We start from the raw sequence: 22443 nt of genomic DNA on the forward strand, positions 1-22443 counted from the left end.
TAATCAAAACGTAACAAAAAAACAAAACAAAACAAAAAACCAGCCACTGGTGCTGCCTAAAAAACAAAAACAAAAAAACAACAACAAAAACAACCAACCAACCATACAAACAAACAAACAAAAAGGTGCATGGCACCCCTGGAGGTGTGTTTGTTTCTCTGACAGATCATTTCAAGGTATTTGTCACACACCATTCTTATTTCTAGAAACCCCTCAGCCTGAGCTATGTCATGTTGGAAAATACACGGGAGGGTTCTCAATTACCCCCTAAAATGGATTTGTGTGTGTGTGAAAGAAAAAGACTGCAGTAGCTTAACGGAAAGCAAATGTGTGGCAGAAGAGCGGAAGAATGAAGAATGGGTGAAGAGTCGTGAAAGGGACTGGAAAAAGGGGCTGCACTTTGAGATGGAGAAAGAGACGAAAAGGAGAATGTCTGGGCTTCAACATTATCACACATCTGAGCCTCTTGAGTATGAGGGTTATTTCAGCCTCAGAGAGTAGTGCTTGAACAGACAGACACCATGGGAAAAAAGGACACAGAAATGGTCTTTTGTAGATAATGAAAGGGTGTAATGTGACAAACAGCTCATGTGTAGTGGTTTTAGGACTTTGAAGCAGATATAACTCTAGGTTCTCATTATGTTCTAATGAAGAAATGGAAAATGGATAATGTTCAATCAGCTGGTCATTATCTCAAAATAAATCCTGATAGGCACTGGCTTATGGGACACCCAGCAGGTGTTCCGCAGGCTGGCGACCTCAGGCAACCGTACGACATTGTATGCGAATTATATTTTATAATTGAGACTGAATTTTACACCTTGTTTGCACAGACATTTAAACTAGCACAGCTATGTAGGAAAAGGAAATTTCCTGTGACAAAGGTCAATTATGCAGTTTGGTGGTTATTATGTAAACATATTTTAGTGCAGATTGCTGTGATGGACCAATTATAATCTACTTTGAGAAAGACAGCGTGCTCTTTTACTTGATGGCCTCACACATGTCCAGCCCCATCTTCACACAGTCCTTGGCGTGATCAGTCAGAGGCTCTGGCAGCCCTGACACACAGTAATAGCAGTCGCCCAGGATCTTGATCCGCATGCAGTCGTTATCCTGTATCAAACAAACCATCAAGACAGCAGGTGTAGTAGACATTATATTCTATACAGGAAAAAAATATAATATCATATCAATACATCATCATATCAATGTGAAAGTATGTCATTATTAGGAGGGACTGGGTCTAGTTGTCACACGGGCTATATCTCATGCCTGTTGGGACATATGATACCTTGGCTATCTGGTCAAATTTGCCGAAGAGCTCATTGAGCATGTAGACCAGTTCTCCAGGCGAACAGTCACTGGCCAGACGCGTGAATCCAACAATGTCTGCATACAGAATGCTGTGGAAAATATTAAAATGTTCAAGAAAAGGAGAGTTATGCAAACTAAAGTGTATGATGCTTTTGTACTGCAATTGATGCACACCTTGCAAATAATTATTTTCTGAATATGCATTTTTCTTGTTTTCCAGGACTGAAACCTTAAAAACACAGCCGTGCTGATATTTAGACAAATAGCATGATTTTGTGATACTGCACTTATACTACGGTTCAACAAACTAAAAATGTAGTTGCATTTTAGTATAATATTGAGTCATTTTGTCTATTTTCCGCAGCCAAAAGAAACAGTTCTAAACAAAGCCACATGAAAATCAGCTCTTGCATCTCTGAGCAACACTAAGTAGTGGTGCTACTGAATTAATCATTGACTCGAGTGAAAGATTCAATGACTCACAATCACTTCATTAGCTCCTGAATTAATCTATATTTTTTGAATGAATTGGATGAGTAAATGATTCAATGACTCACTCAGGAGAAACTTGTTTAATTCCTCAATAAATCTGTGTTTTTGAATGAAATTGTAAAGTAAATTATTCAACGGCTCACTCATAAAGAGAGTAACTTTTTTATTTATGAATAAATCTGTTTCTCAATGAATAGTTGAGTGAATTATTCAATGACTCACTCATAAAAAGAGTAACTTGTTTCATTCATGAATGGATCAGTGAATGATTCAGTAACTCACTCACAAAGTTATTTTGCTTCTAAATGAATCTGTGTTTTTCAACGGACTGGTTCAACTAAAAGATTCAATGTCAAAGTAATTTACTTGTCGCCACCTACAGGTGTATCAATGTAAAATGCAGAAAGAGTCACTAAAAATCCCCACCACTAACAGACTGGCTGTCTGTTTGGCACAAACACAGATAAACAGAATGATACAAACTGTTAAAAGTGCTGTTGGACTGTATATTAGTGCTCTTGGAATGCTGCTCAGCCGATCAAATTTGAGGACCAGAACTGTTGAATAAATAAAAATATTTTCTATGGTAATTGACATTATGCCACAAATGCTATCCAACTTAACTTTTACTGAACCTGAAACGCTCCTCTAATACTGCCAATATCCTTCAGTAACATTAATGACATGAGTGCACGGCCTGCCCTGGAAGATCCTCTGTGAAATCCATCATGAATTAGAAATACAGAACATTATGTAGATGCCAAGAAAATATGCTTCGCTTTTTCCTTCAGTCAGTTACACTGAGAATGAGCAGGGCAACATTCAACCTCATAAATCAAAAGGATATTGAAATAGAAAGCAATATTGCTTCCAAAACAGAAAACTACTTGTCCTTCAATGCAATGAACAAAATTAAGTTTGTGTTTTGATGTAGAGCCTCTTCAACAGTTTGCCCTATTTAGCTGAAGATTGTGTTTGTTTTTACTTTTTAATAGAAGCATACAAATGTGTCTAGGCACTTTTAAAAGAGAGCTACTTATATCTAGGTTGATGAATAGCTTGTTTTTTGTGTGCAGACTGAAGGAGGGCAGGATGGTTTGACAGGATCTATTGAGGCTATGACAGCTCGGCGGAGAGCAGGTGCTGTGTATAAGATATGTATATATTTTCTTGGCTGCCTAAAATAAATCAGCTGAGCGCACAAATATGCTAGTATCTGTGTCACAAGTCCTACCTTACATTGGTGTGTCTCTGTACGTAGAGGTTGTGAAAGTTGTTGGTGTTTTCCGCCTGGCCAAAGTTAGGCCCCTTCAGTCTCTGAATGATCTCTGCCTTCATCACCATCGCAATGTGGGCGGGCAACAGGGACAGCAAAAGACGCTCCTAATGGTTGAAAAGAGACGGGGGTGGTAGTTATATGTCATTTTGTGGACAATTTCCCCCAAAACAGTAAGCAGCAAGAACTGTTTACAACATTATTATTAAAAACCATTATTAATAATTGTGTACCAAATGATTTCTGCATGTGAATGATTTCTGAAGGATCATGTGACACTGAAGACTGGAGTAATCATGCTGAAAATTCAGCTTTACCATCACAGGTATAAATTACATTATAAAATATATTGCAAATATTTTAAACTGTAATAATATTTCACTATATATATATATATATATATATATAGTATCTCACAGACGTGAGTACACCCCTCACATTTTTGTAAATATTTTATTATACCTTTTCATGTGACAACACTGAAGAAATGACACTTTGCTACAATGTAAAGTAGTGAGTGACCAGCTTGTATAACAGTGTAAATTTGCTGTCCCCTCAAAATAACTCAACACACAGTCATTAATGTCTAAACTGCTGGCCACAAAAGTTAGTACACCCCTAACTGAAAATGTCCAAATTGGGCCCAAAGTGTCAATATTTTGTGTGGCCACCATTATTTTCCAGCACTGCCTTAACCCTCTTGGGCATGGAGTTCACCAGAGCTTCACAGGTTGCCACTGGAGTCCTCTTCCACTCCTCCATGACGACATCACGGAGCTGGTGGATGTTAGAGACCTTGCGCTCCTCCACCTTCCGTTTGAGGATGCCACACAGATGCTCAATAGGGTTTAGGTCTGGAGACATGCTTGGCCAGTCCATCACCTTGACCCTCAGCTTCTTTAGCAAGGCAGTGGTCGTCTTGGAGGTGTGTTTGGGGTCGTTATCATGTTGGAATATGGCCCTGCTGATCATGCTCTGCTTCAGTATGTCACAGTACATGTTGGCATTCATGGTTCCCTCAATGAACTGTAGCTCCCCAGCACTTATGCAGCCCCAGACCATGACACTCCCACCACCATGTTTGACTGTAGGCAAGACACACTTGTCTTTGTACTCCTCACCTGGTTGCCGCCACACACCCTTGACACCATCTGAACCAAATAAGTTTATATTGGTCTCATCAGACCACAGGACATGGTTCCAGTAATCCATGTCCTTAGTCTGCTTGTCTTCAGTAAACTGTTTGCGGGCTTTCTTGTATATCATCTTTAGAAGAGGCTTCCTTCTGGACCGACAGCCATGCAGACCAATTTGATGCAGTGTGTGACGTATGGTCTGAGCACTGACAGGCTGACCCCCCCCCCCCCCTTCAACCTCTGCAGCAATGCTGGCAGCACTCATGCGTCTATTTCCCAAACACAACCTCTGGATATGATGCTGAGCACGTGCACTCAACTTCTTTGGTCGACCATGGCGAGGCCTGTTCTGAGTGGAACCTGTCCTGTTAAACCGCTGTATGGTCTTGGCCACCATGCTGCAGCTCAGTTTCAGGGTCTTGGCAATCTTCTTATAGCCTACGCCATCTTTAGGTAGAGCAACAATTATTTTTTTCAGATCCCCAGAGAGTTCTTTGCCCTGAGGTGCCATGCTGAACTTCCAGTTACCAGTATGAGAGAGTGAGAGCGATAACACCAAATTTAACACACCTGCTCCCCATTCACACCTGAGACCTTGTAACACTAACGAGTCACATTACACCGGGGAGAGAAAATGGCTAATTGGGCTCAATTCGGACATTTTCACTTAGGGGTGTACTCACTTTTGTGGCCAGCGGTTTAGACATTAATGGCTGTGTGTTGAGTTATTTTGAGAGGACAGCAAATGTATGCTGTTATACAAGCTGTACACTCACTACTTTACATTGTAGCAAAGTGTCATTTCTTTAGTGTTGTCACAGGAAAAGATATAATAGAATATTTACAAAAATGTGAGTGGTGTACTCACTTCTGTGAGATACAGTATATATATGTTTTTTTGTTTTGTTTTTCACAAATGATGGATGGCTGGTAGAATGACAGACTGAATATAAGAGAAAAATAACTGAGGTGGATGAACAGATTGAATCATAGCAGTGTAACTAACAGATGTCTCTTTCCGCTAGTGAACAAAAAAAAAGGCTGATTCTAAAAGAAACATTTGTGATTCTACCAAAGAACATATGTAGACATTATTTGCTCAGATGTTCTGAATTTAAACAGCTGAAATCTATTAGACTTTACACACTGTATCTTTTTTAAACATGTTAATGCTAGTCATCTTATCAACTAGGCCGATTAAATGACCAGTATTTGGCTTTTATAAGCCTCCAGCTCACTCCTACTGAACTCATCAAGAACCTCTGTTGTCTACCGCATCCGGACTCTTGTTCAGCAACAAAGCCAATGCAAGTAACCGTTTTCCAACTACTTAGATGCGTGTCTAAGTTTGGGCCCCTTTGTTAAGGTGATTTTTGATTCTCTGATGATTCTCATTAGGTTGTGGTTAATTGATGCTAAATACTGCCATTCTTTGTTCTTCTCTCTCTTTCTCTTTCCTTACTTTTCTTCATTCTGTATATATGTGTTTTGCTTAGACTAGTTGTATGTTAGCTGTAGTTTCATTTATTAAATCCATTATATTCACAATTGATTGCCTCTGTGTGCTGCTCACTGAATGTTGATCTCGTGACATGCTAAGTTAATGCTAGTACTGTATGAAGTAGGAAAGCTGTTCTTTCTTGGCCAGGAAGATAATCTTTCCTAGAGTTGATAAATGATTATACTGTTTGCTCGGTGGACAAACAGATTAAGTAATTGTAATATTGATTCTACTACTTTTAATTCTGAGATATAATCTAAATATTTATAATGAATTATAACCAGTTATAATCAATCCTACATATTTCCCTTTTTGAGCTAATTTGCTACAATATTCAATGAAAAATGTTCTGTTATTTGAATTGTAAATAAATGTTGTACTTTATCAGCCATCAGCTACCCAGTTCTTTAGATATCCCATTGGCTTTGACCATGTAAAACCCTATATTGGTCAGCCACTAATTAAGTCCATTTTCAACCCAGGGTTAAGTAATGCATCACACTTGAATGAGGGTTAGCACAGGGTTACAGAGAACAAATAACCCAAAGAAAACTATGAACAATGTGATATATGGAACAGGATTGTGTTTGAGGTTTGAAAAGCCTATTCATTTCTCTTTTTATTATCCCGTCACTTTTCCCCGTTCCCTTTGTTTTCCTCTCAGAGACCACCCTGCTTAATGAAGGTCAAATAAAAGAAAACAAAATAATGGGGTGTGTGCCATGTGCTGATTGTGACTGCAAGAAAAGAGGAGGAATCATTTGTACTGTACAGTTTTTACCATTGTACTCAGAAGATGTGAGTGCTTTTAAATAACAGTCCATTAATGTATTATTATCAAAAATTAGACAAATCAAAGGAGGTTGTCCACTCTAATGGATGCATGTGCTGTGGTCTGACAGAGTGATTGCTAAAGGAAATGATGCCATTAATCCATCTTGTGTATAAATGGGCATGATTGTTGCTGCGTTAAAGTGCAGAAATATTAATTAGCAAATTTTGATGTTCTGTTTGGATATCTTATCCAATCGGAAGTCATAAAATATCACCAAAATCACAATGAGGGCTATGCGTTTTTCCATACCAATGCAACATCTTTCCATTTGTTTTTTTTATGTAAACATGCGCTAGATGGACATTGTCACCGTGTTTTTGAGGCGCCGTGTCAAGATAAAATAATTGAAACTTTCACATGCAGCCTCGCTCATTGGTGTCACGTCCAAAAGAGTGGACCAATCAGAAGACCACAGAGGCAGGGCAAGCTTTTGTTCACAGTGGCGAGTTTGCATGGCAACTGTTTCATTTGACGCCAACAATTTGCGCTGCGCTTAAAAAAAAAAAGCTTTCTATTCAGCAAGGAATCCTTAAAAATGCAAATGCAAAAATGGTTTACAAAAAATATTAATCAGTGCAACTGTTTTCAAAATTTATGATAATAGGAAATGCGTCCTGAGCAGCAAATTAGCATATTAGAATGATTTCTGAAGGATCGTGTGACACTGAACACAATGATGCTGAAAATTAAGCTTTGCATCACAGGAATAAATTACATTTGAAAACATATTCAAATAGAAATCGATTGTTTTAAATTATAATAATATTTGACAATATTACTATTTTTACTGTATTTTTAATCAAATAAATGCAGCATTTGTGAGCATAAGAGGCTTATTTCAAAAACATTAAAAAGGGGTGGTATATTATATTAAAAAGTAAATGTTTGCGGTATCATTCATATCCATAACACAGAGTAACAATTTGGTTTAGGGGGTAGCAAATCCTGTGCTGTGCTCTTTCAAACCTGAACTCTTTTCAGCACAAAATATATTTTAAAGGTAATGTTTTATTCACCCTTGAAATGTAAAATGAGGCGTATCCATAATTAGGCTGATGGTCTATGCTGAACTAATGTTCTGATTGGAATGACCAGCCAGTGTACAGCTCTGCAGGAGGTAAATGAAGGAAACGCGCCAGCATGTTTTACAATATGGCAAGAGCCGACTGCTGAAGCACTCATAGAACATACATGATTCAATCACGCCAAGCAGTGAGTGAGCAAAACATTGTCTTTGCCTTGTGCTCCGTAATTGTTCTGCCAGGAAAGCCAAAAAAACCCAACTCCAATAACATTCATAGCGTAATGGAGCTGAGGGCATGTGCTGGAGCAGGGTGATATTTCACCGATAGTGATAATTCCTGATGGAGCAGAAGTGCCGCCAGTGATCTGCCTTTATCTCACCGCTCATATTTCACTCACTCACAGAGACATGCTTTATCATTATTTCACACAAAACAGCAATAAGCACAACTAACCCAGGCAAGCGAGAGGCCCTGTACAGACTTCCGCCCCACCCGTATCCAACAGGAAACAGAGCGTTGGGGGGAAACAAAGCTATTTTGGGAAAATGCAACTCTCGGCCCCCTCCGCCTTCGGATATTAGCCGCCTATTGTGGTGATATAATGATCTCTTCGATACAGCTGCAGGAATGACTCATGCTTAAGCCTATCCGATACCTCCCCAAACGAGGCCTACATTAACTTCCTGTTCCCTGAAGGACCGGGCACCACGCAGTTCAGCGCTGTTTATCCGTTCTTTGAAAGCAACAGGCAATCAGTGCATCCCTCTCGGTCGTACCTGCTGATGCTTCTCGAATTCCAGTTTGATGGGGGACTTAATACAGTTGCAGGTGTCGTGGTACGTCTGTTTGAGAGCCAGATCCATCAGGTGTTTGTGATAGGCTCCCGCCACATTTCCACAGATGAAGATGATGATGTTAGCCAGGATCTATAAAGACACATAAAACAGCTTTAGTGAGAGGTATATAGAGATACTGTATACTCTGTGTGTCGCAAAACCATAAAAACTATCTATATAATACATAAATTATTATATAAAATAAATATATTAAATGCAATTTATATATAGATGAACAAAATATTATACCATAATATATATATAATAAAGAAAATGAAAGAAATTAATACTTTTGTTCAACAAGGATGCATAAAATTAATCAAAAGTGTTATTTCAAATAAATGTTCTTTTGAACTTCCTTTTCATCAAAGTTACAAAAAATCCACCATAATATAATAATATTAAATATTAAATAAACTCTTCAACGTCGATAAAACTGATAATGTTGTAACACTAAAGACTGGAGTAATTATGCTGAAAATTCAATTTTGCATTATAGGAATAAAATATGAAACATTTCTTATAAATTGTAATAATTTTTCACAATATTACTGTTTTTACTGTAGTTTGTGTATATATATATTTCACACACACACACACACACACACACACACACACACACACACACACACACACACACACACACACACACACACACACACACACACACACTTTTCTTTCTTTGAATTAAGATATGATTTATAACATTGTTCATTTTCATTATATATAAATATTATTATTGTAATATTTACATCAGAAATTGACCACAACAGGTGGCCACAATAAGGTTTCTCTGCACAATTATCACATAATGTGAACTGCAATGATATTGTCAAATATGTTACTGAAATAAAAGTTTAAATAAATAATTTCAATAATACTTTGATATTACAGTGATAAAAATTGGAGAATGTGATAAATTATCATGAAAATAATGTAACAATGCAATAAATCCTAAAATACGGTACTAAAATACACTTCATTTTCTTTAAGTAAAATACAATTATATGTATACTGTAAAATAGAAATTTATGTAAATATATGACATTTCTTTTGATTTCAGGGTGAACTATAGTGAAATTAAATTTTAACTAATTACACATTTTAATTTAGTAATAAAATGTAATGCCTCAGAAACCTTAATTCCTAGCAAGTGTTTATAAATGATCAGTCTGGTAATGGACATGTTAAATATTTAGTACTGAATTAATGTGGAGACTCAGTGTGTAATCAATACAGCATTGGCATACAGTATAAGACAAGTAATGAATGCACTAAATTGCCTGGTAGGTACAGGAAGACATTAGTGCCAGACCACAGACACTTCTGGAAAATATGCACAGAAAGCCAAATGGCTTTTGACTGAGTTTCAAATGGCAGAGGTAAGCGCATTAGCGAAAGATGGAATCAATATAAGGATCCAGAGAGGGATGTGCCTCTACATTGATTCCAAAGATATTGATCTTCAGGAAAAGTGAATTCAGTCCAGCCCATGAAAAGCTTTCAGCAGCCTCATGCATTATGTCAGACTGAGCAAATATCAGCGCAGTACTGAAGGTGCTGTTATCTTTCACAAACGGAGAGCAGGATGTGTTGGATAATTGGGTTTAATTGTAATATTTAAAACTAGACACAACTGTGTAGACCAGGGGTGTCAAACTCCGTTCCTGGAGGGCCGCAGCCCTGCTGAGTTTAGTTCCGACCCTTCTCCAACTTATAGTTTTTAAATAAGCCTTAATGACTTTATTAGCTGGATCAGGTGTGTTTAATTAGAGTTGCATCTAAACTCTGCAGGGCTGTGGCCCTCCAGGAACTGAGTTTGACACCCCTGGTGTAGACTAAATAAGGCATGAGAAATGACAAACACTACAATAATGAAGATTTGGCTCATGAATATTGGTGCATGTCTGGAATGTTCAAGAAGATTATCAAGAATGCCATGATTTAAGATATAATTTAATTATATTTTTATAATTTAGAGAAAAAGAAAATATATATATTTTTTAAAAGGGCTTCATTTTTTTGTATGCAAAATGTATCTTTCACATGATGTAAATATATAATTTTATAAGTTAAATAAATATATAAATGAATGAATAAATATTTAGTTATTAAATACAAGAGCAGCCTTGATAATTATTTAATTTGGGCTTAATGCAAATATATAATTTAATTATATTTTAAAATTCAAATAAATGAACAAAAATATAAATAAATCCTCAAACAAATTAAGAAATATAAAACAGGCTTCTTTTTAAGTAAAATTTAATCTTGGCTTGATGTAATTATATAATTTAATTATATTTTATAACTCAAATAAATGAATAAATAAATAAATAAATAAATAAATATAAAGGCTTCTATTTTAAGTACAATTTAATCTGGGCTTGATGTAAATATATTATTTAATTATATTTTAAAAATATAATCAAATAAACAAACAAATAAATAAATATAAAACAGGCTTCATTTTGAGTAAAATTTTATTTTGGCAGGATGTAAATATATATAATTTAATTATATTTTATATTTTAAATAAAAATGAAAGTTGTTGTATTTTCTAAGTAAAATTAAATTGATTGCATTATGTCAAAATGTATTATTTTTAAATGAAATATGATCCAGACAGGCTCTTGACAGTTCAGTCACATAATAAATGAGTTTAAATCAACACTATTATGAATGATTACCTCATAAATATGAATTCAGGGTATGGTAGCTTGTGATGTTGAAAACCACAAAAAAACTTGTACTTTGTATTTTATTTTATTTTTACTTTGCACATGTACTTAGCGTATTACTGTAATGGCAATATTTTCATAAGGTGGACTGAGGGACAATTCAAAATCATTTTCTGTTGGAATCAACAGTATACTAGAAATGCTAAATTAGAAAATGTCAATACAAATTTGCATCTGAGCTCGGAACATTTCTTTAATTTGCCCCATTTATGTGGTCAATCTCATCTGAACCTCTTTCAGACTCATCAAATTTGCAGCTTCTCCATGGCAACCTCCACGAAGCAGTGGAGTAAACACAGCCGGTAAGAACAGACGGGGTTGTTAAGGTTCACCCCAGACTGTGCAAAGGCCTCTGTCATTTTAATTAGACTACAACCTCCTGCTAATATCACTCAATGACATTATTAGCAGATTAAACATCATACACTGCAGGCAATTACACAACACTCTTCATCAATTAGGTACACAGTCAACAAAGAGCTCCTCAACAACCCTTCACCATCTCAAGGTACATTGTTTGGCTTCCAGAAATTGATCATGACCAATCGAACATTAACTCGACAGACTACAGGAGAAGCACTGTTTGCACTGAAACTCTTTCTGGCTGTGTCTGTGCTGAAGACAGCTGTATTGGTATCAATGAACGACTTAAAAGCTTTTAAACAGGCAATATAATGTAGTGTTAAATAATGATTGATTGCATATTGCATAGATGTATATTTCTAAATTAGTTATGGTTTATCAATTTGATTGGTTGACATTGATTATTGTCAGCAGATAGACACGGGACACAGAGGTAAGTGCAACACAAACAACAGGTTTATTAAAAAGCAGCAGAGAGGAATGAGATGAGCAGTAAGTCCGGGTAAGCAAGCGGGGAATGGGAAAGTCTCTTGGGGCTTATCTGAGAGTACATGTCCTTGTTTTCTAATCCAGGGGATCCAGAGGGAACAGCGGAGCGTGGAGACGGAGGAGCACAGGAGCTATGGAGAACAGGGATAGGAACACAGGAGCAACTGGTAGGTAGACAAAAGGTAAGTGGGTCAGGTTAGCAGGGCCGTGCAGAGACCTTTGTAGAGGCAGATGCTCAAAGTTTAAAAGGGGCACATGGAACATGGCTTTTAATATGGCTGTTCTCCTTGCTAATATGTGTATCGAAATGGATGCTTCTGTATTGATCCAAAATTCCTTTTTGTAGTGCGTTTTGGGCATTTTTCAATAGGATTTAACATCCCACCAATAGAATCCATCATATACCAATAGACACCATTATAGTTTCCATTAAAACCAATACAAGTCCCATTATAACCATTACATTTTTTATTGTGTTTTGGGCAGGGTTCTATTGTTTTTTTCAGCAGGGATAGTAGTTCAATGTGTTAATAGTTTAGTCAAATAACATAAAAAAGACAAGACACTTCAACGCTCTTTAAACTTTTCCCAATTAAACCGCAAGAACGAAAGAGAACAAGCAACTTTGTTTTTATTGCTGTGTGTAGAACTATTTAATATTAATTTTAATCAAATGTAAATTCGTCACCCGCACTTTATTCGAGCTCAAGCAGGTGTCTTCACATAGAGGTTTCTAGATTTATATCTAGATTTAAATTAAAAGAAAATGAGGAGATGTGAATATCAGGAGAGCTGAACACTCTCGTGCAGTGCATGTTTCATTACTCGAAATTTATGACGTGCAGGAAATCCCTAATATGGACAAACACAGGCTATAGCTGTAGCTGAGCTGAATAAAAAGCAGAAACGTTTTTACTGATGAAATTAATTTAAGACAATAAAGACACGATTGCAAAAATATATGGTTTGTGTGTTTTTCAAGTTATCTCCATGTAATAAATAAACTATATGAAAAATGCAGTACTGATTGACATATCATTTAGTATAGAAACTATAAAATATATTTTCTGAATTATTCTGTGATAAAAATGGGAAAAGGGTGTTCGTAGTAGCCTTTATAACCAATCATAAAATTGTCATTAGGAAAACACTGAACAAAAATATTGTAGCCCCTTGCTGCAGCTAACCTTGCTTCCACAGGCTACACACAGCAATATAAACAACAACTGTGCATGATCTTTCACGCCGTTCTCGTAAAATAATAATAATTCAATAATATAAGTTTACAAGCACACCGCTCCGCTGAAAACTCCACTTACTGGCAGCCGCGGACGTTATTGAGGGCATCCTGGTGCCCTAAATTACTAAAGGTGTCTAAACGTGAGGGATTGTCCTGGATGAGATCGTCAGGTGAAAGATCATCATGTGGATCATTTTATTTACGGCTAAATTATTATTAATTAATTTTACTAATAGTTAGATTGGTCAGGCCTTCACAAAAGGGCTTTTAGTCACTTTGGGCATCAAGGGGAAAAGGGGCAGGTGCTCAAGCACCCCCCTCTGCATGTGCCTGCAGGTTAGTCAACATAGAAAGTTTGAGACCAGACAGTGAGTGAACGGGAGGAGTGCAGGGATATAGTGCTGCTGATTAGTGCTGAAAGGTGGCGGTGATCAGAAATCAGGGGATTGGGATCTGGTGAGTGTCGTTGGTGGAGACTGCGGTGACTGTGGTGACTCTCTGACAATTATAACATCATAAATAAAGAGTTGGTTAATACTTGTGTTTTTCAACTATACGCACCTTAAAACTTTCTTATTTATTTCTGCACAATAACGTTCAGCAATATATGTACATATACAGTATATATCTATTTTCTCTCAAGTAAAGACAATTTGCACCAGTGTAATTTCCACCACATCTCAAATTATGTATTGTATTGAGTCTAATAGCATAGGGTGATGGAAAAGAAGGTAGTGAAAATTACATTTTAAATTTTTGCGGGAATAGTTGACTGACTTCATTATCAAACTAGAACTTAATTTCTTCCAAATTACAATTCATCCCAAAATAAATGAATAAACAAAATAAATATTAGACTAGATTTTTCTCAAAGACAAATTAAGTCGACCATTTTCCCCAATCTCTCACATAATTCTTGTCATAATCAGCGTTATTTTAGTATTGTTTATATACTATTATATAATTAATATTAATATAATTAATAATATTATACTTTATAATATTATAATATTTAATAATATTTTCAACTAGCTTATATTTTTTATATATAAATGTTTAAATTCAAATATTAGTGCTGTCAAGCGTTTAATCGCAATTAATCGCATCCAAAATAAAGGTTTTTGTTTACATGTGTGTATACTGTGTATATTTTTTATGTATATATAAATATAAATACATGCATGTATATATTCAAGAAAGATATGTTATGTTTATATATTAAATATATTTATATCTAATATAAAATATAAGAATATAAATATATAAATGTATATACAGTCGTGGTCAACTTTTTTGTGACCTGTAGCAGGCATCAAATTTGAAATGAGCTCATTTAGTGGATAAAAGTGTAAAATTTCTCAGTTTAAATATTTGTTATGCTCTCTATGTTCTATTGTGAATAAAATATTGTCTCAAAGTCTTTGAAAGTCTTAGTTTTCATTTTATTCAAATTTAAAAAACATCCCAACGTTTCCGGAATTTGGGTTGTATATTCAGTTTTCATTTTAATTTTGATTTCAGTTTTAGCGATCTTGCTGTGCTTTCTTTTTTTAGCCTTTTTATTTATATTTCATTTTTAGTTTTAGTAATTTTGCTACTTCAATGTAAATTCATTTTTATTTATACATTTTATAAATGTAATAATCAAATTACAAACAGATAAATATAGAAAAATGATACAAATGAAATAAACAGTGCTTTATATTTATCAGGTGAGTCTAACAGTATTCAGGAATAGAAATCGAATAATCAAATAACACTGCATAGACTTCACTGTATAAATTAAATCTAATAAATCTGTGTTAAAGCTACAAAAGTGATTTTTCTCTATGTGTTTTGTTGTTTGATTAACATTCATGGAACAGAAAGCCTCAGGAACATTAAACTGCTGTACCTACCTACCTACCTAAATTTGAATTGGGTTAAATAGCCTCTGACGAAAATTAAATTTTTACAACATTTCATGTATACAACATGTCTGATGTCCTCTGACACAATTAAATAATATTTTCACATCTTTTGCATAATTTGACAAAATTACAGCTTGTTTGGAAATAGCACAACAACATATTCTGCTCACAAGTAATATAAACCTAGTGCAGCACGTCGGCTCCCTCTCTCTCTTTAAGTGTATGCTATTTAAAGGCTGGTCCACCTGCCACCAGACACACCTGAATCTCACTGGGAGAGCTTTGTAGGACAGGTCCTTCGAGAGCAGCCTTGATATGTCATTCTTCTGGCTGTAATCACTGAGCGGGAGGAAGAAGCCAGTCATAAAAGTAAACGAGCACAGAGCAGGGTCTGCAGGGAGCCATAGCTTAATTACAAAACACTGACATCTGACATCATCTCTACAACTCTGACCCAGACAGAAGTGACCCTGTTTTCAACTTTGTTATTTTTTTAGCCTCCGATTAACACAAGACCTTTGTTTGTCAGCGGTAAACATCCTGAAAGTGACGTCCAAAGCCTTTAAAGCCTCTAACAAATAAAATACGACCTGCAGCTCTGGAGAGCACCTGATATAAAGAGGTCGTAACGCCTCTAATGAGAGCGAGGAAAGCTTGATTAACTACCAGTGCTGAATGTGAAGGGTCGTTAAGGTTGCTTTTAATGAAGCTCTCCTACTGTTGGAGGACTGACCGCAATGAAAGTGTTTACCGATCCTAAAGAGGATTATTTTTAAGGTTTTTAAATTGGACTGGACAACAAGCTTATAATAACAATCTACTCCCCTTCCGCTACTGGGTTCTTGAACGTAATGCTGCTGCCTCTCGAACACAACCTGACAGCCAGTATTTTTGAGTTGCTGTGGACCATGTGACTTGAGTGTTGCCTTGGTTACATGCACTGTGTCTGAAAAACATATCTGCTTGAGACCTGCTTAGGAAAATAATAAAAAAAAAGGTTCTGGAAAATCGATAGAAAGGTAGGCATTAATTATTAAGAGTTACGTAAGACTCTTTAGTACAGCAAACCAAACAAAAAGAAGTGCATGGAAGTGCACTGTGTGTTTCTGTCAACTTTATGTATTTATATATAGGTGAGACTGGGGCAACTTGTCACACCTTTCACTCCAGTGAATATTTCTCAGGAATGTTTAATATTTAAAGGTCAGTTTTTGCATAGGCACATATCTTATAGTCTTGACTACAAAAAAGCTATTCAACATATTTATTGCCCAGGAATGAAAGGTATAATTAATCAACACATGCTGACCTTTTGTGACAGCATGCAAATGAGCTCCAACAGCAGGACATGCAGTCATGCTACATGAAGCAAGTTGTCACAATTGGAACCTGCTGTTTATTGATTTGTGAGACACAGCGGGGGGGTTTATATGAAATGCTAGAGAAATAAAGTTGGTTATTCACTAGTATTTCAGCAGAAATTAAATAGTATAATAATTACGAAGTACAAAATAATAGGTAAAAAAAGAGGGGTAAAGCAAAAAGTAAAAAAAATATATATATATATATATATATATATATATATATATGTATAAAATATCATTTTGGCAGGGAATTTGGTAATTAATAGGGATGCACGATATTATCGGACTGATATCGAAATCGGCCGATAATGGCTTTAAATGTAAATATCGGCATTGGCCTGATATGCAAAAATTATGCCGATATGTCTTGCCGATATGAGGAATACATTAACTCACATATGCTCAGGGTGTGCTAGTGATTAGATCATGTCAGCAGTGTGGCTCTTTCTTGAAGCAAAGTTTTGTCTGAATGATGATTAGATTCACTCTTTTGGATCGCTGCACTTAATCTGTGAAAAGATTCGGTGTGTGATAGAGTAAACAGTGATCGTACGTGAAGTGGCAGCAGCGGCAGCCTCTGATATATAGCAGCGATTGATTGATATATAGTTTATTTATAGTAGGGATGCACCGATACCACTTTTTCCGTTACTCGCACGATACCGATACTTTTATTTTTGGTACTTGCCGATACCGAGTACCGATACTGATATTTTCATTGCATATGTAAATTTTTTAAATATTGGGTACAGAAACAAAAAGAGGATGTATAATGTTAATTGGTTAACTTCATTTATCAAATAAATAGTCAAACCAAAATTTATTCAAACACCTTTAAAATTTCTCACATTATAACGGTTTATTCGCTATAGTTTAGAAAATGGTAATAAAATATGACGAACTCAGAGTAAAACTGTGTCTGAACAAATTCAGCTTGATAATGTCAGATAACTTTGATAGAAAGGTACATAATGGATTACAATCAACCAAAAATGATTCAGACAGCTGTTAGTATGACAATATTTACACAACTATCAGTACTCTGTCGGGCCACCCTTAGCCTTAATGACAGCCTGTAGTCTCCTGGGCATGCTGTAAACCAGGTTCATGCAAACCTGAACTTCAGTTTTTTTTCCCAGACTCGGTCTGAATAATTTTTTGTCCCAAATTTGTATAAGTTTTACTGGTAGTCCACTGTATGAAGAATTTTTGGTTATAATATGTCACAATTTACTTTATTTTGATTTGACTGTATAATATCTTTGGTTATTTTCACACTTAATTATGCCCATTAAAATGTATTTTACAAGTTTTTGTTACTTTCACTGTTCATTTTTTTGCTCTATGGTACATCATCTTTAATTTAATAGCATTAGAGCTGCTCCATTGTAGCGGCTCAGTACTGTAATTACGCGTTTTGCTGTAATAATGCAGGGAACCACTCGTTATAAATCTCCTAATTGTGATATTTTCAGAAATAAAAGTTGCTATTTTCATCTGAAACGTGCTGCAATTTATATTCCAAAGCCACTCATATAATGCATAATCACTCATGAAGAAAGCAAAACGCGCAACGCGTGCACGTTTTTTGTACTGGTGCAGAATGAGAGGGACAAGTACAGAACATAGCGCATAGGCTGTTAGTTTCACTTTCGCCAGAATGACGTGTATGCTTAATGTTGAATATCAATGATGGTTTATAGTGAATACTCCTATAAATTGTCTTATATTTGCGATTTAGTTTTAAGCCAAATGATGCTGTGCCAAGTGAGCGAACATCAATAAAGATCACACAACAGAAGTGCGCGCACGCTCTCTCTCTCTCCCTCCCTCCCTACAGTTAAGTAACTTGTGTATTGTTTTACTTACTTGTTTTTGACATATCCAACCAAACTTCAAACTATCCAGTGATGTCTGCGAGAAAGGGATATTCACTCAACGAGCTCACGCATCTGGGCCGCCGCGCGCTCAATCCACTCAGAGTGCTTTGCTTAGCCCATCAGCTCGCGCACATCAGCTATACAGGCATCAATACTGAATGTTTAACATTAATTTCATTGCATGCATATACTTCGTAGACATCCTTAATCTCTAATAACGCCATTCTGTTGTTTGTTGTTCTGTTGTCTGTATTTCTTTGTCTGAATATGGCACTTATAACATGCTGTGTGGTATCGGCATTTGGTATCGGGGCATTTTAACGAGTACGAGTACAAGTACAGGAGCTCAGTATCGGGGCCCATACTGATACCAGTATCGGTGCATCCCTAATTTATAGGTATTTTCAAAGCTTCAATGTGCTGTCAAAAAACCTTCATTATGGTTTATTTAATTCTAACAAATAAGTTCTTGTTAAAAACCAACGAAAATTAAAAATATTTTGCTTATAATTTCTGCACAGGAGAGACTTGGTGTTGTTTCCAAAACAAAAAGGAAATATATCGGTATATGTATCGGGCAAAATGATTTGAAAAATATTGGCATATATCGGCAAAAATCCAATATTGTGCATCCCTAGTAATTAATAAATTGTAAAGTCTTATAACTGTTCAAATTTGTGTCACTATTTTCCCCAATTTGGAAAAATACCCTCAGTAAAATATAATTTTATTATTTATTGCATTAAAAAAAGGTTTAAAATAACAAATCGGGATTTCCTAAAGACATGCAGTGAATCGTTAGCAATCAAAAGGCATGAACAGTCATTTTTGCAGTTGACCCTATTGCATAAGCAGTTGTAGGAGCTTTCATTTAAAATGCACAATTTATGGGAGGAGAGTATTTAAATAAATCATGCAATGTGATTTACTAAGGTTTGCGTTGGTCATTTAACTGTTACTGGTTAACTATTACTGCTGCTATTTTTTTAACAAGTAGCTTCATCCCAATTTGCACATTTTTAATGTTACTGCTGCTATTATTATCATGCAGTTGCACTCAATTTGCTACATGTTACTGTTCTATTGTTTTGCATACAAGTCAATATTGTACATAGTCTATATTTCTATATTTACATACACTATAAAAAATGCTGGGTTAAATGCAACCCAGTGCTGTGTAAATATTGGGCAGAACACATGCTGGGTTGTTTTCAACCAACAGTTGGGTTAAATGTTTAACCCAACCTTCTGGGCAGTAACCCAACCGTTGGGTCTAAACAAACTAATCTCTGGGTTCGTCCATATTTTACGCAGCGCTGGGTTGTATTTAACCCAGCATTTTTTAGAGTGTAGTCTATATTTCTACTTCTGCAGCATAGTTTACTATTTTTATTAGCATTTTTATTATGTTTGTTTGTATGTATATATGTGTGTGTTTATTTTTTACATAGTTTGCACTTGTCTTGGCATTCACTGTGGACAGCAAAAAAAGAAAGAATTTCATTGTACAGGGAAACTTGTTTTCCTCACAGTGCACGTGACAATAAACACTTTAAATCCTTGAATCCTTCAATTTTACTGGTATTTGCGGCATTATTTAATGCCCCCAAAAAAGCATGTCTTAACCCATTTTGCTTCTGTATTGTTAGTAGATTACATGCACCATTATCATTAGCTATGTTTCCATCCACCTATTTTTACACGCATTTTGGGATATTGCTTAAAAAAAGCTGGATGGAAACGCCAAGATGTGCATAAATTCTAAAAATGTGCATAAAAACGTCTGATAAATACTTTATCAGACATAAAAAGTCTGATAAATTTCTTATCCAGTAAGAAAACATGTGCATGAACTATGATGGAAACACTTGTATCGAATAAATTCCTTAATGCTCATAAAAAAGACTTTGCAAAGGAACAGCATAAAACTGGACCAACCAAAGGTCAGATCTCATTGAACAGCATATGAAATGCTAGTTTTGTCATTCTAAAATGCTTGAGCAAAGTCTTGTCAAAGTTTTTTGTTATAATTAACACCCAGAACTGCGTTCCCAAACAGCAGGCTCCGAAAATAAGATAACATGACTGCGTTTTGTCTGCGTGCTTTGAAGCTTGTAATTTATTATATCCAAAAATTATTTCATACAGTGCCTTCTCCTACTGCAGCAAATTCTTTTTTTCTTCATGGTATTTAGAGAAAGTTAATCAGGAAGTGATGATTTTGTCCTCTTCGACTCACTGAATGTTTTATGCGATATTCCAATTTTGCAAATAAGTTTAATTCGTAACTTTGGATGGAAGCTATTGGCTCTGCTTTTTTGCAACCCTACTCTTTCGCTCTTGGTAGATTACGCTGTTTATTATGAAAGTTCTTTCATTTGCCCATTGTCAGTAGATCAACCACATAATTTTCCACTCCCATCAGTGCATTTATGAGATTGCACTCTCACACTTTGGTCTCATAATTGATGAAGTTTGCATCATTGATTCTATTACCTTCCTTTTTATTACAGTGAAGCTGCTTCAGTAGGGAAGAGAGGGGCACAAGCTAACACTTTTTGACTTTCTCAGTTTGTGTAAATCCACATGGCGTTCACAGTATATTTTTACCACATTAATTTCACACTTGCCCAGTACAAATATATGGTTTTGTTTAATAATTACAGAGTATAATTTTCTATTTACCCCAAAAGAATGGAAGTGAATTGTGACAGCATTGTGAGGAACATTGTATTATCTGAGGGGCACGTTGTTACATAACAAAATGACAACTTAAAATGTTATATGATCTAATGAAAAAAAATATACAAGACAAACTAAAATATTTTGTCAATAAACTAAAATGATCGTTTTCAAATAAAATAATGGCATTTTTAAAGAATTAAAAAGAATCTAGTTTTGGAGTTTGACAATGAACATATTGCAACCATGCTTGGGATGGCCCTGATCGCAACACACAGCTATACAGTATAGTTATATGAAATAACAATATATATGAAAAAACACAGATGAGCCAAAATGCTTTGCATTTCTTGAAATAATAACTTCTGAACATTAAACATTGACTGTCAGTCTTCATTCACCTGTTTTTTTGTGGTTTCTCATTAACATTCATGAAAGTAAATAGTGTAAATTGCATCACAAATTTAATAGAATAGCATAGTTTAACAATAGTGGGGCACATTGCAACGCAGTGTTACAATGTTCCCCATCTGCGCAACTGGAATTTAAAATCGGTTAGTGTCTTCTGCTAGTTAGCGAAGCATTAAAGAACTGTCTAAACTGCTAAATAACAGATTGTAGATTCAAATAATAGCAGATTTGTCTCATTTTAAATTATCACAAAAAATTGCAATTAAATTTACTTAAGCCAGAAATTTATATTCATAAATTTTCAACAATATCTTCAAAAGATTTTTGAATTTTGGGTCACTTTTTTCTCTATACAGTGTTGATATGGCAACTAGTAAATACAGTAAATTGTGTTATGCTAACGTGTGGAAATTAGTGCTGTCAAATGAATAATCACGATTAATCACATCCAATATAAAAGTTTTTGTTTAGATAATATGTGTATGTACTATGCATATTTATTATGTACAGGTTCATCTCAAATAATTAGAATATCGTGAAAAAGTGTTTTTTTTTGGTAACTTATTAAAAAAGTTCAACTTTAATATATTCTAGATTCATTAAACGTAAAGTAAAACATTTCAAAAGTTTTTTTATTTTTTTTTATTTTGATGATTAGAGCTTAAAGCTCATGAAAGTCAAAAATCTAGCATCTCAAAATATTAGAATATTTACATTTGAGTTTCATTAAATGACCATGCCTACAGTATAAATGCCGGGTTTCTCTTGTTCTTTGAAACCACAATAATGGGGAAGACTGCTGACTTGGCAATGGTCTAGAAGACAATCATTGACACCCTCCACAAAAAGGGCAAGTCACAGAAGGTTATTCCTGAAAGGGGTGGCTGTTCACAGAGTGCTGTATCAAAGCATATTAAATGTGCGGGTGGTGATGGCGCAGTGGAT

General features: G+C 35.4%; 1 protein-coding gene across 3 annotated transcripts in view; it reads right to left on the reverse strand.

Moving 5' to 3' along the window:
- The window catches only part of adcy2b (adenylate cyclase 2b (brain)), a gene marked incomplete at its 5' end in the record, with an annotated part of 81952 nt that overhangs the window by 22876 nt on the left and 36633 nt on the right, over nucleotides 1-22443 (reverse strand). For all 3 annotated transcript variants that reach the window (XM_079380933.1, XM_079380934.1, XM_079380932.1), the window contains 4 exons: nucleotides 989-1116; nucleotides 1295-1406; nucleotides 3044-3192; nucleotides 8359-8508. In XM_079380933.1, coding sequence (XP_079237059.1) covers nucleotides 989-1116; nucleotides 1295-1406; nucleotides 3044-3192; nucleotides 8359-8508 — 539 coding nt within the window. The remainder of the gene's footprint in view (nucleotides 1-988; nucleotides 1117-1294; nucleotides 1407-3043; nucleotides 3193-8358; nucleotides 8509-22443) is intronic.

The sequence above is a fragment of the Barbus barbus genome (genome assembly GCF_936440315.1).
Source record: "Barbus barbus genome assembly, chromosome: 27".
NCBI lineage: Eukaryota > Metazoa > Chordata > Actinopteri > Cypriniformes > Cyprinidae > Barbus > Barbus barbus.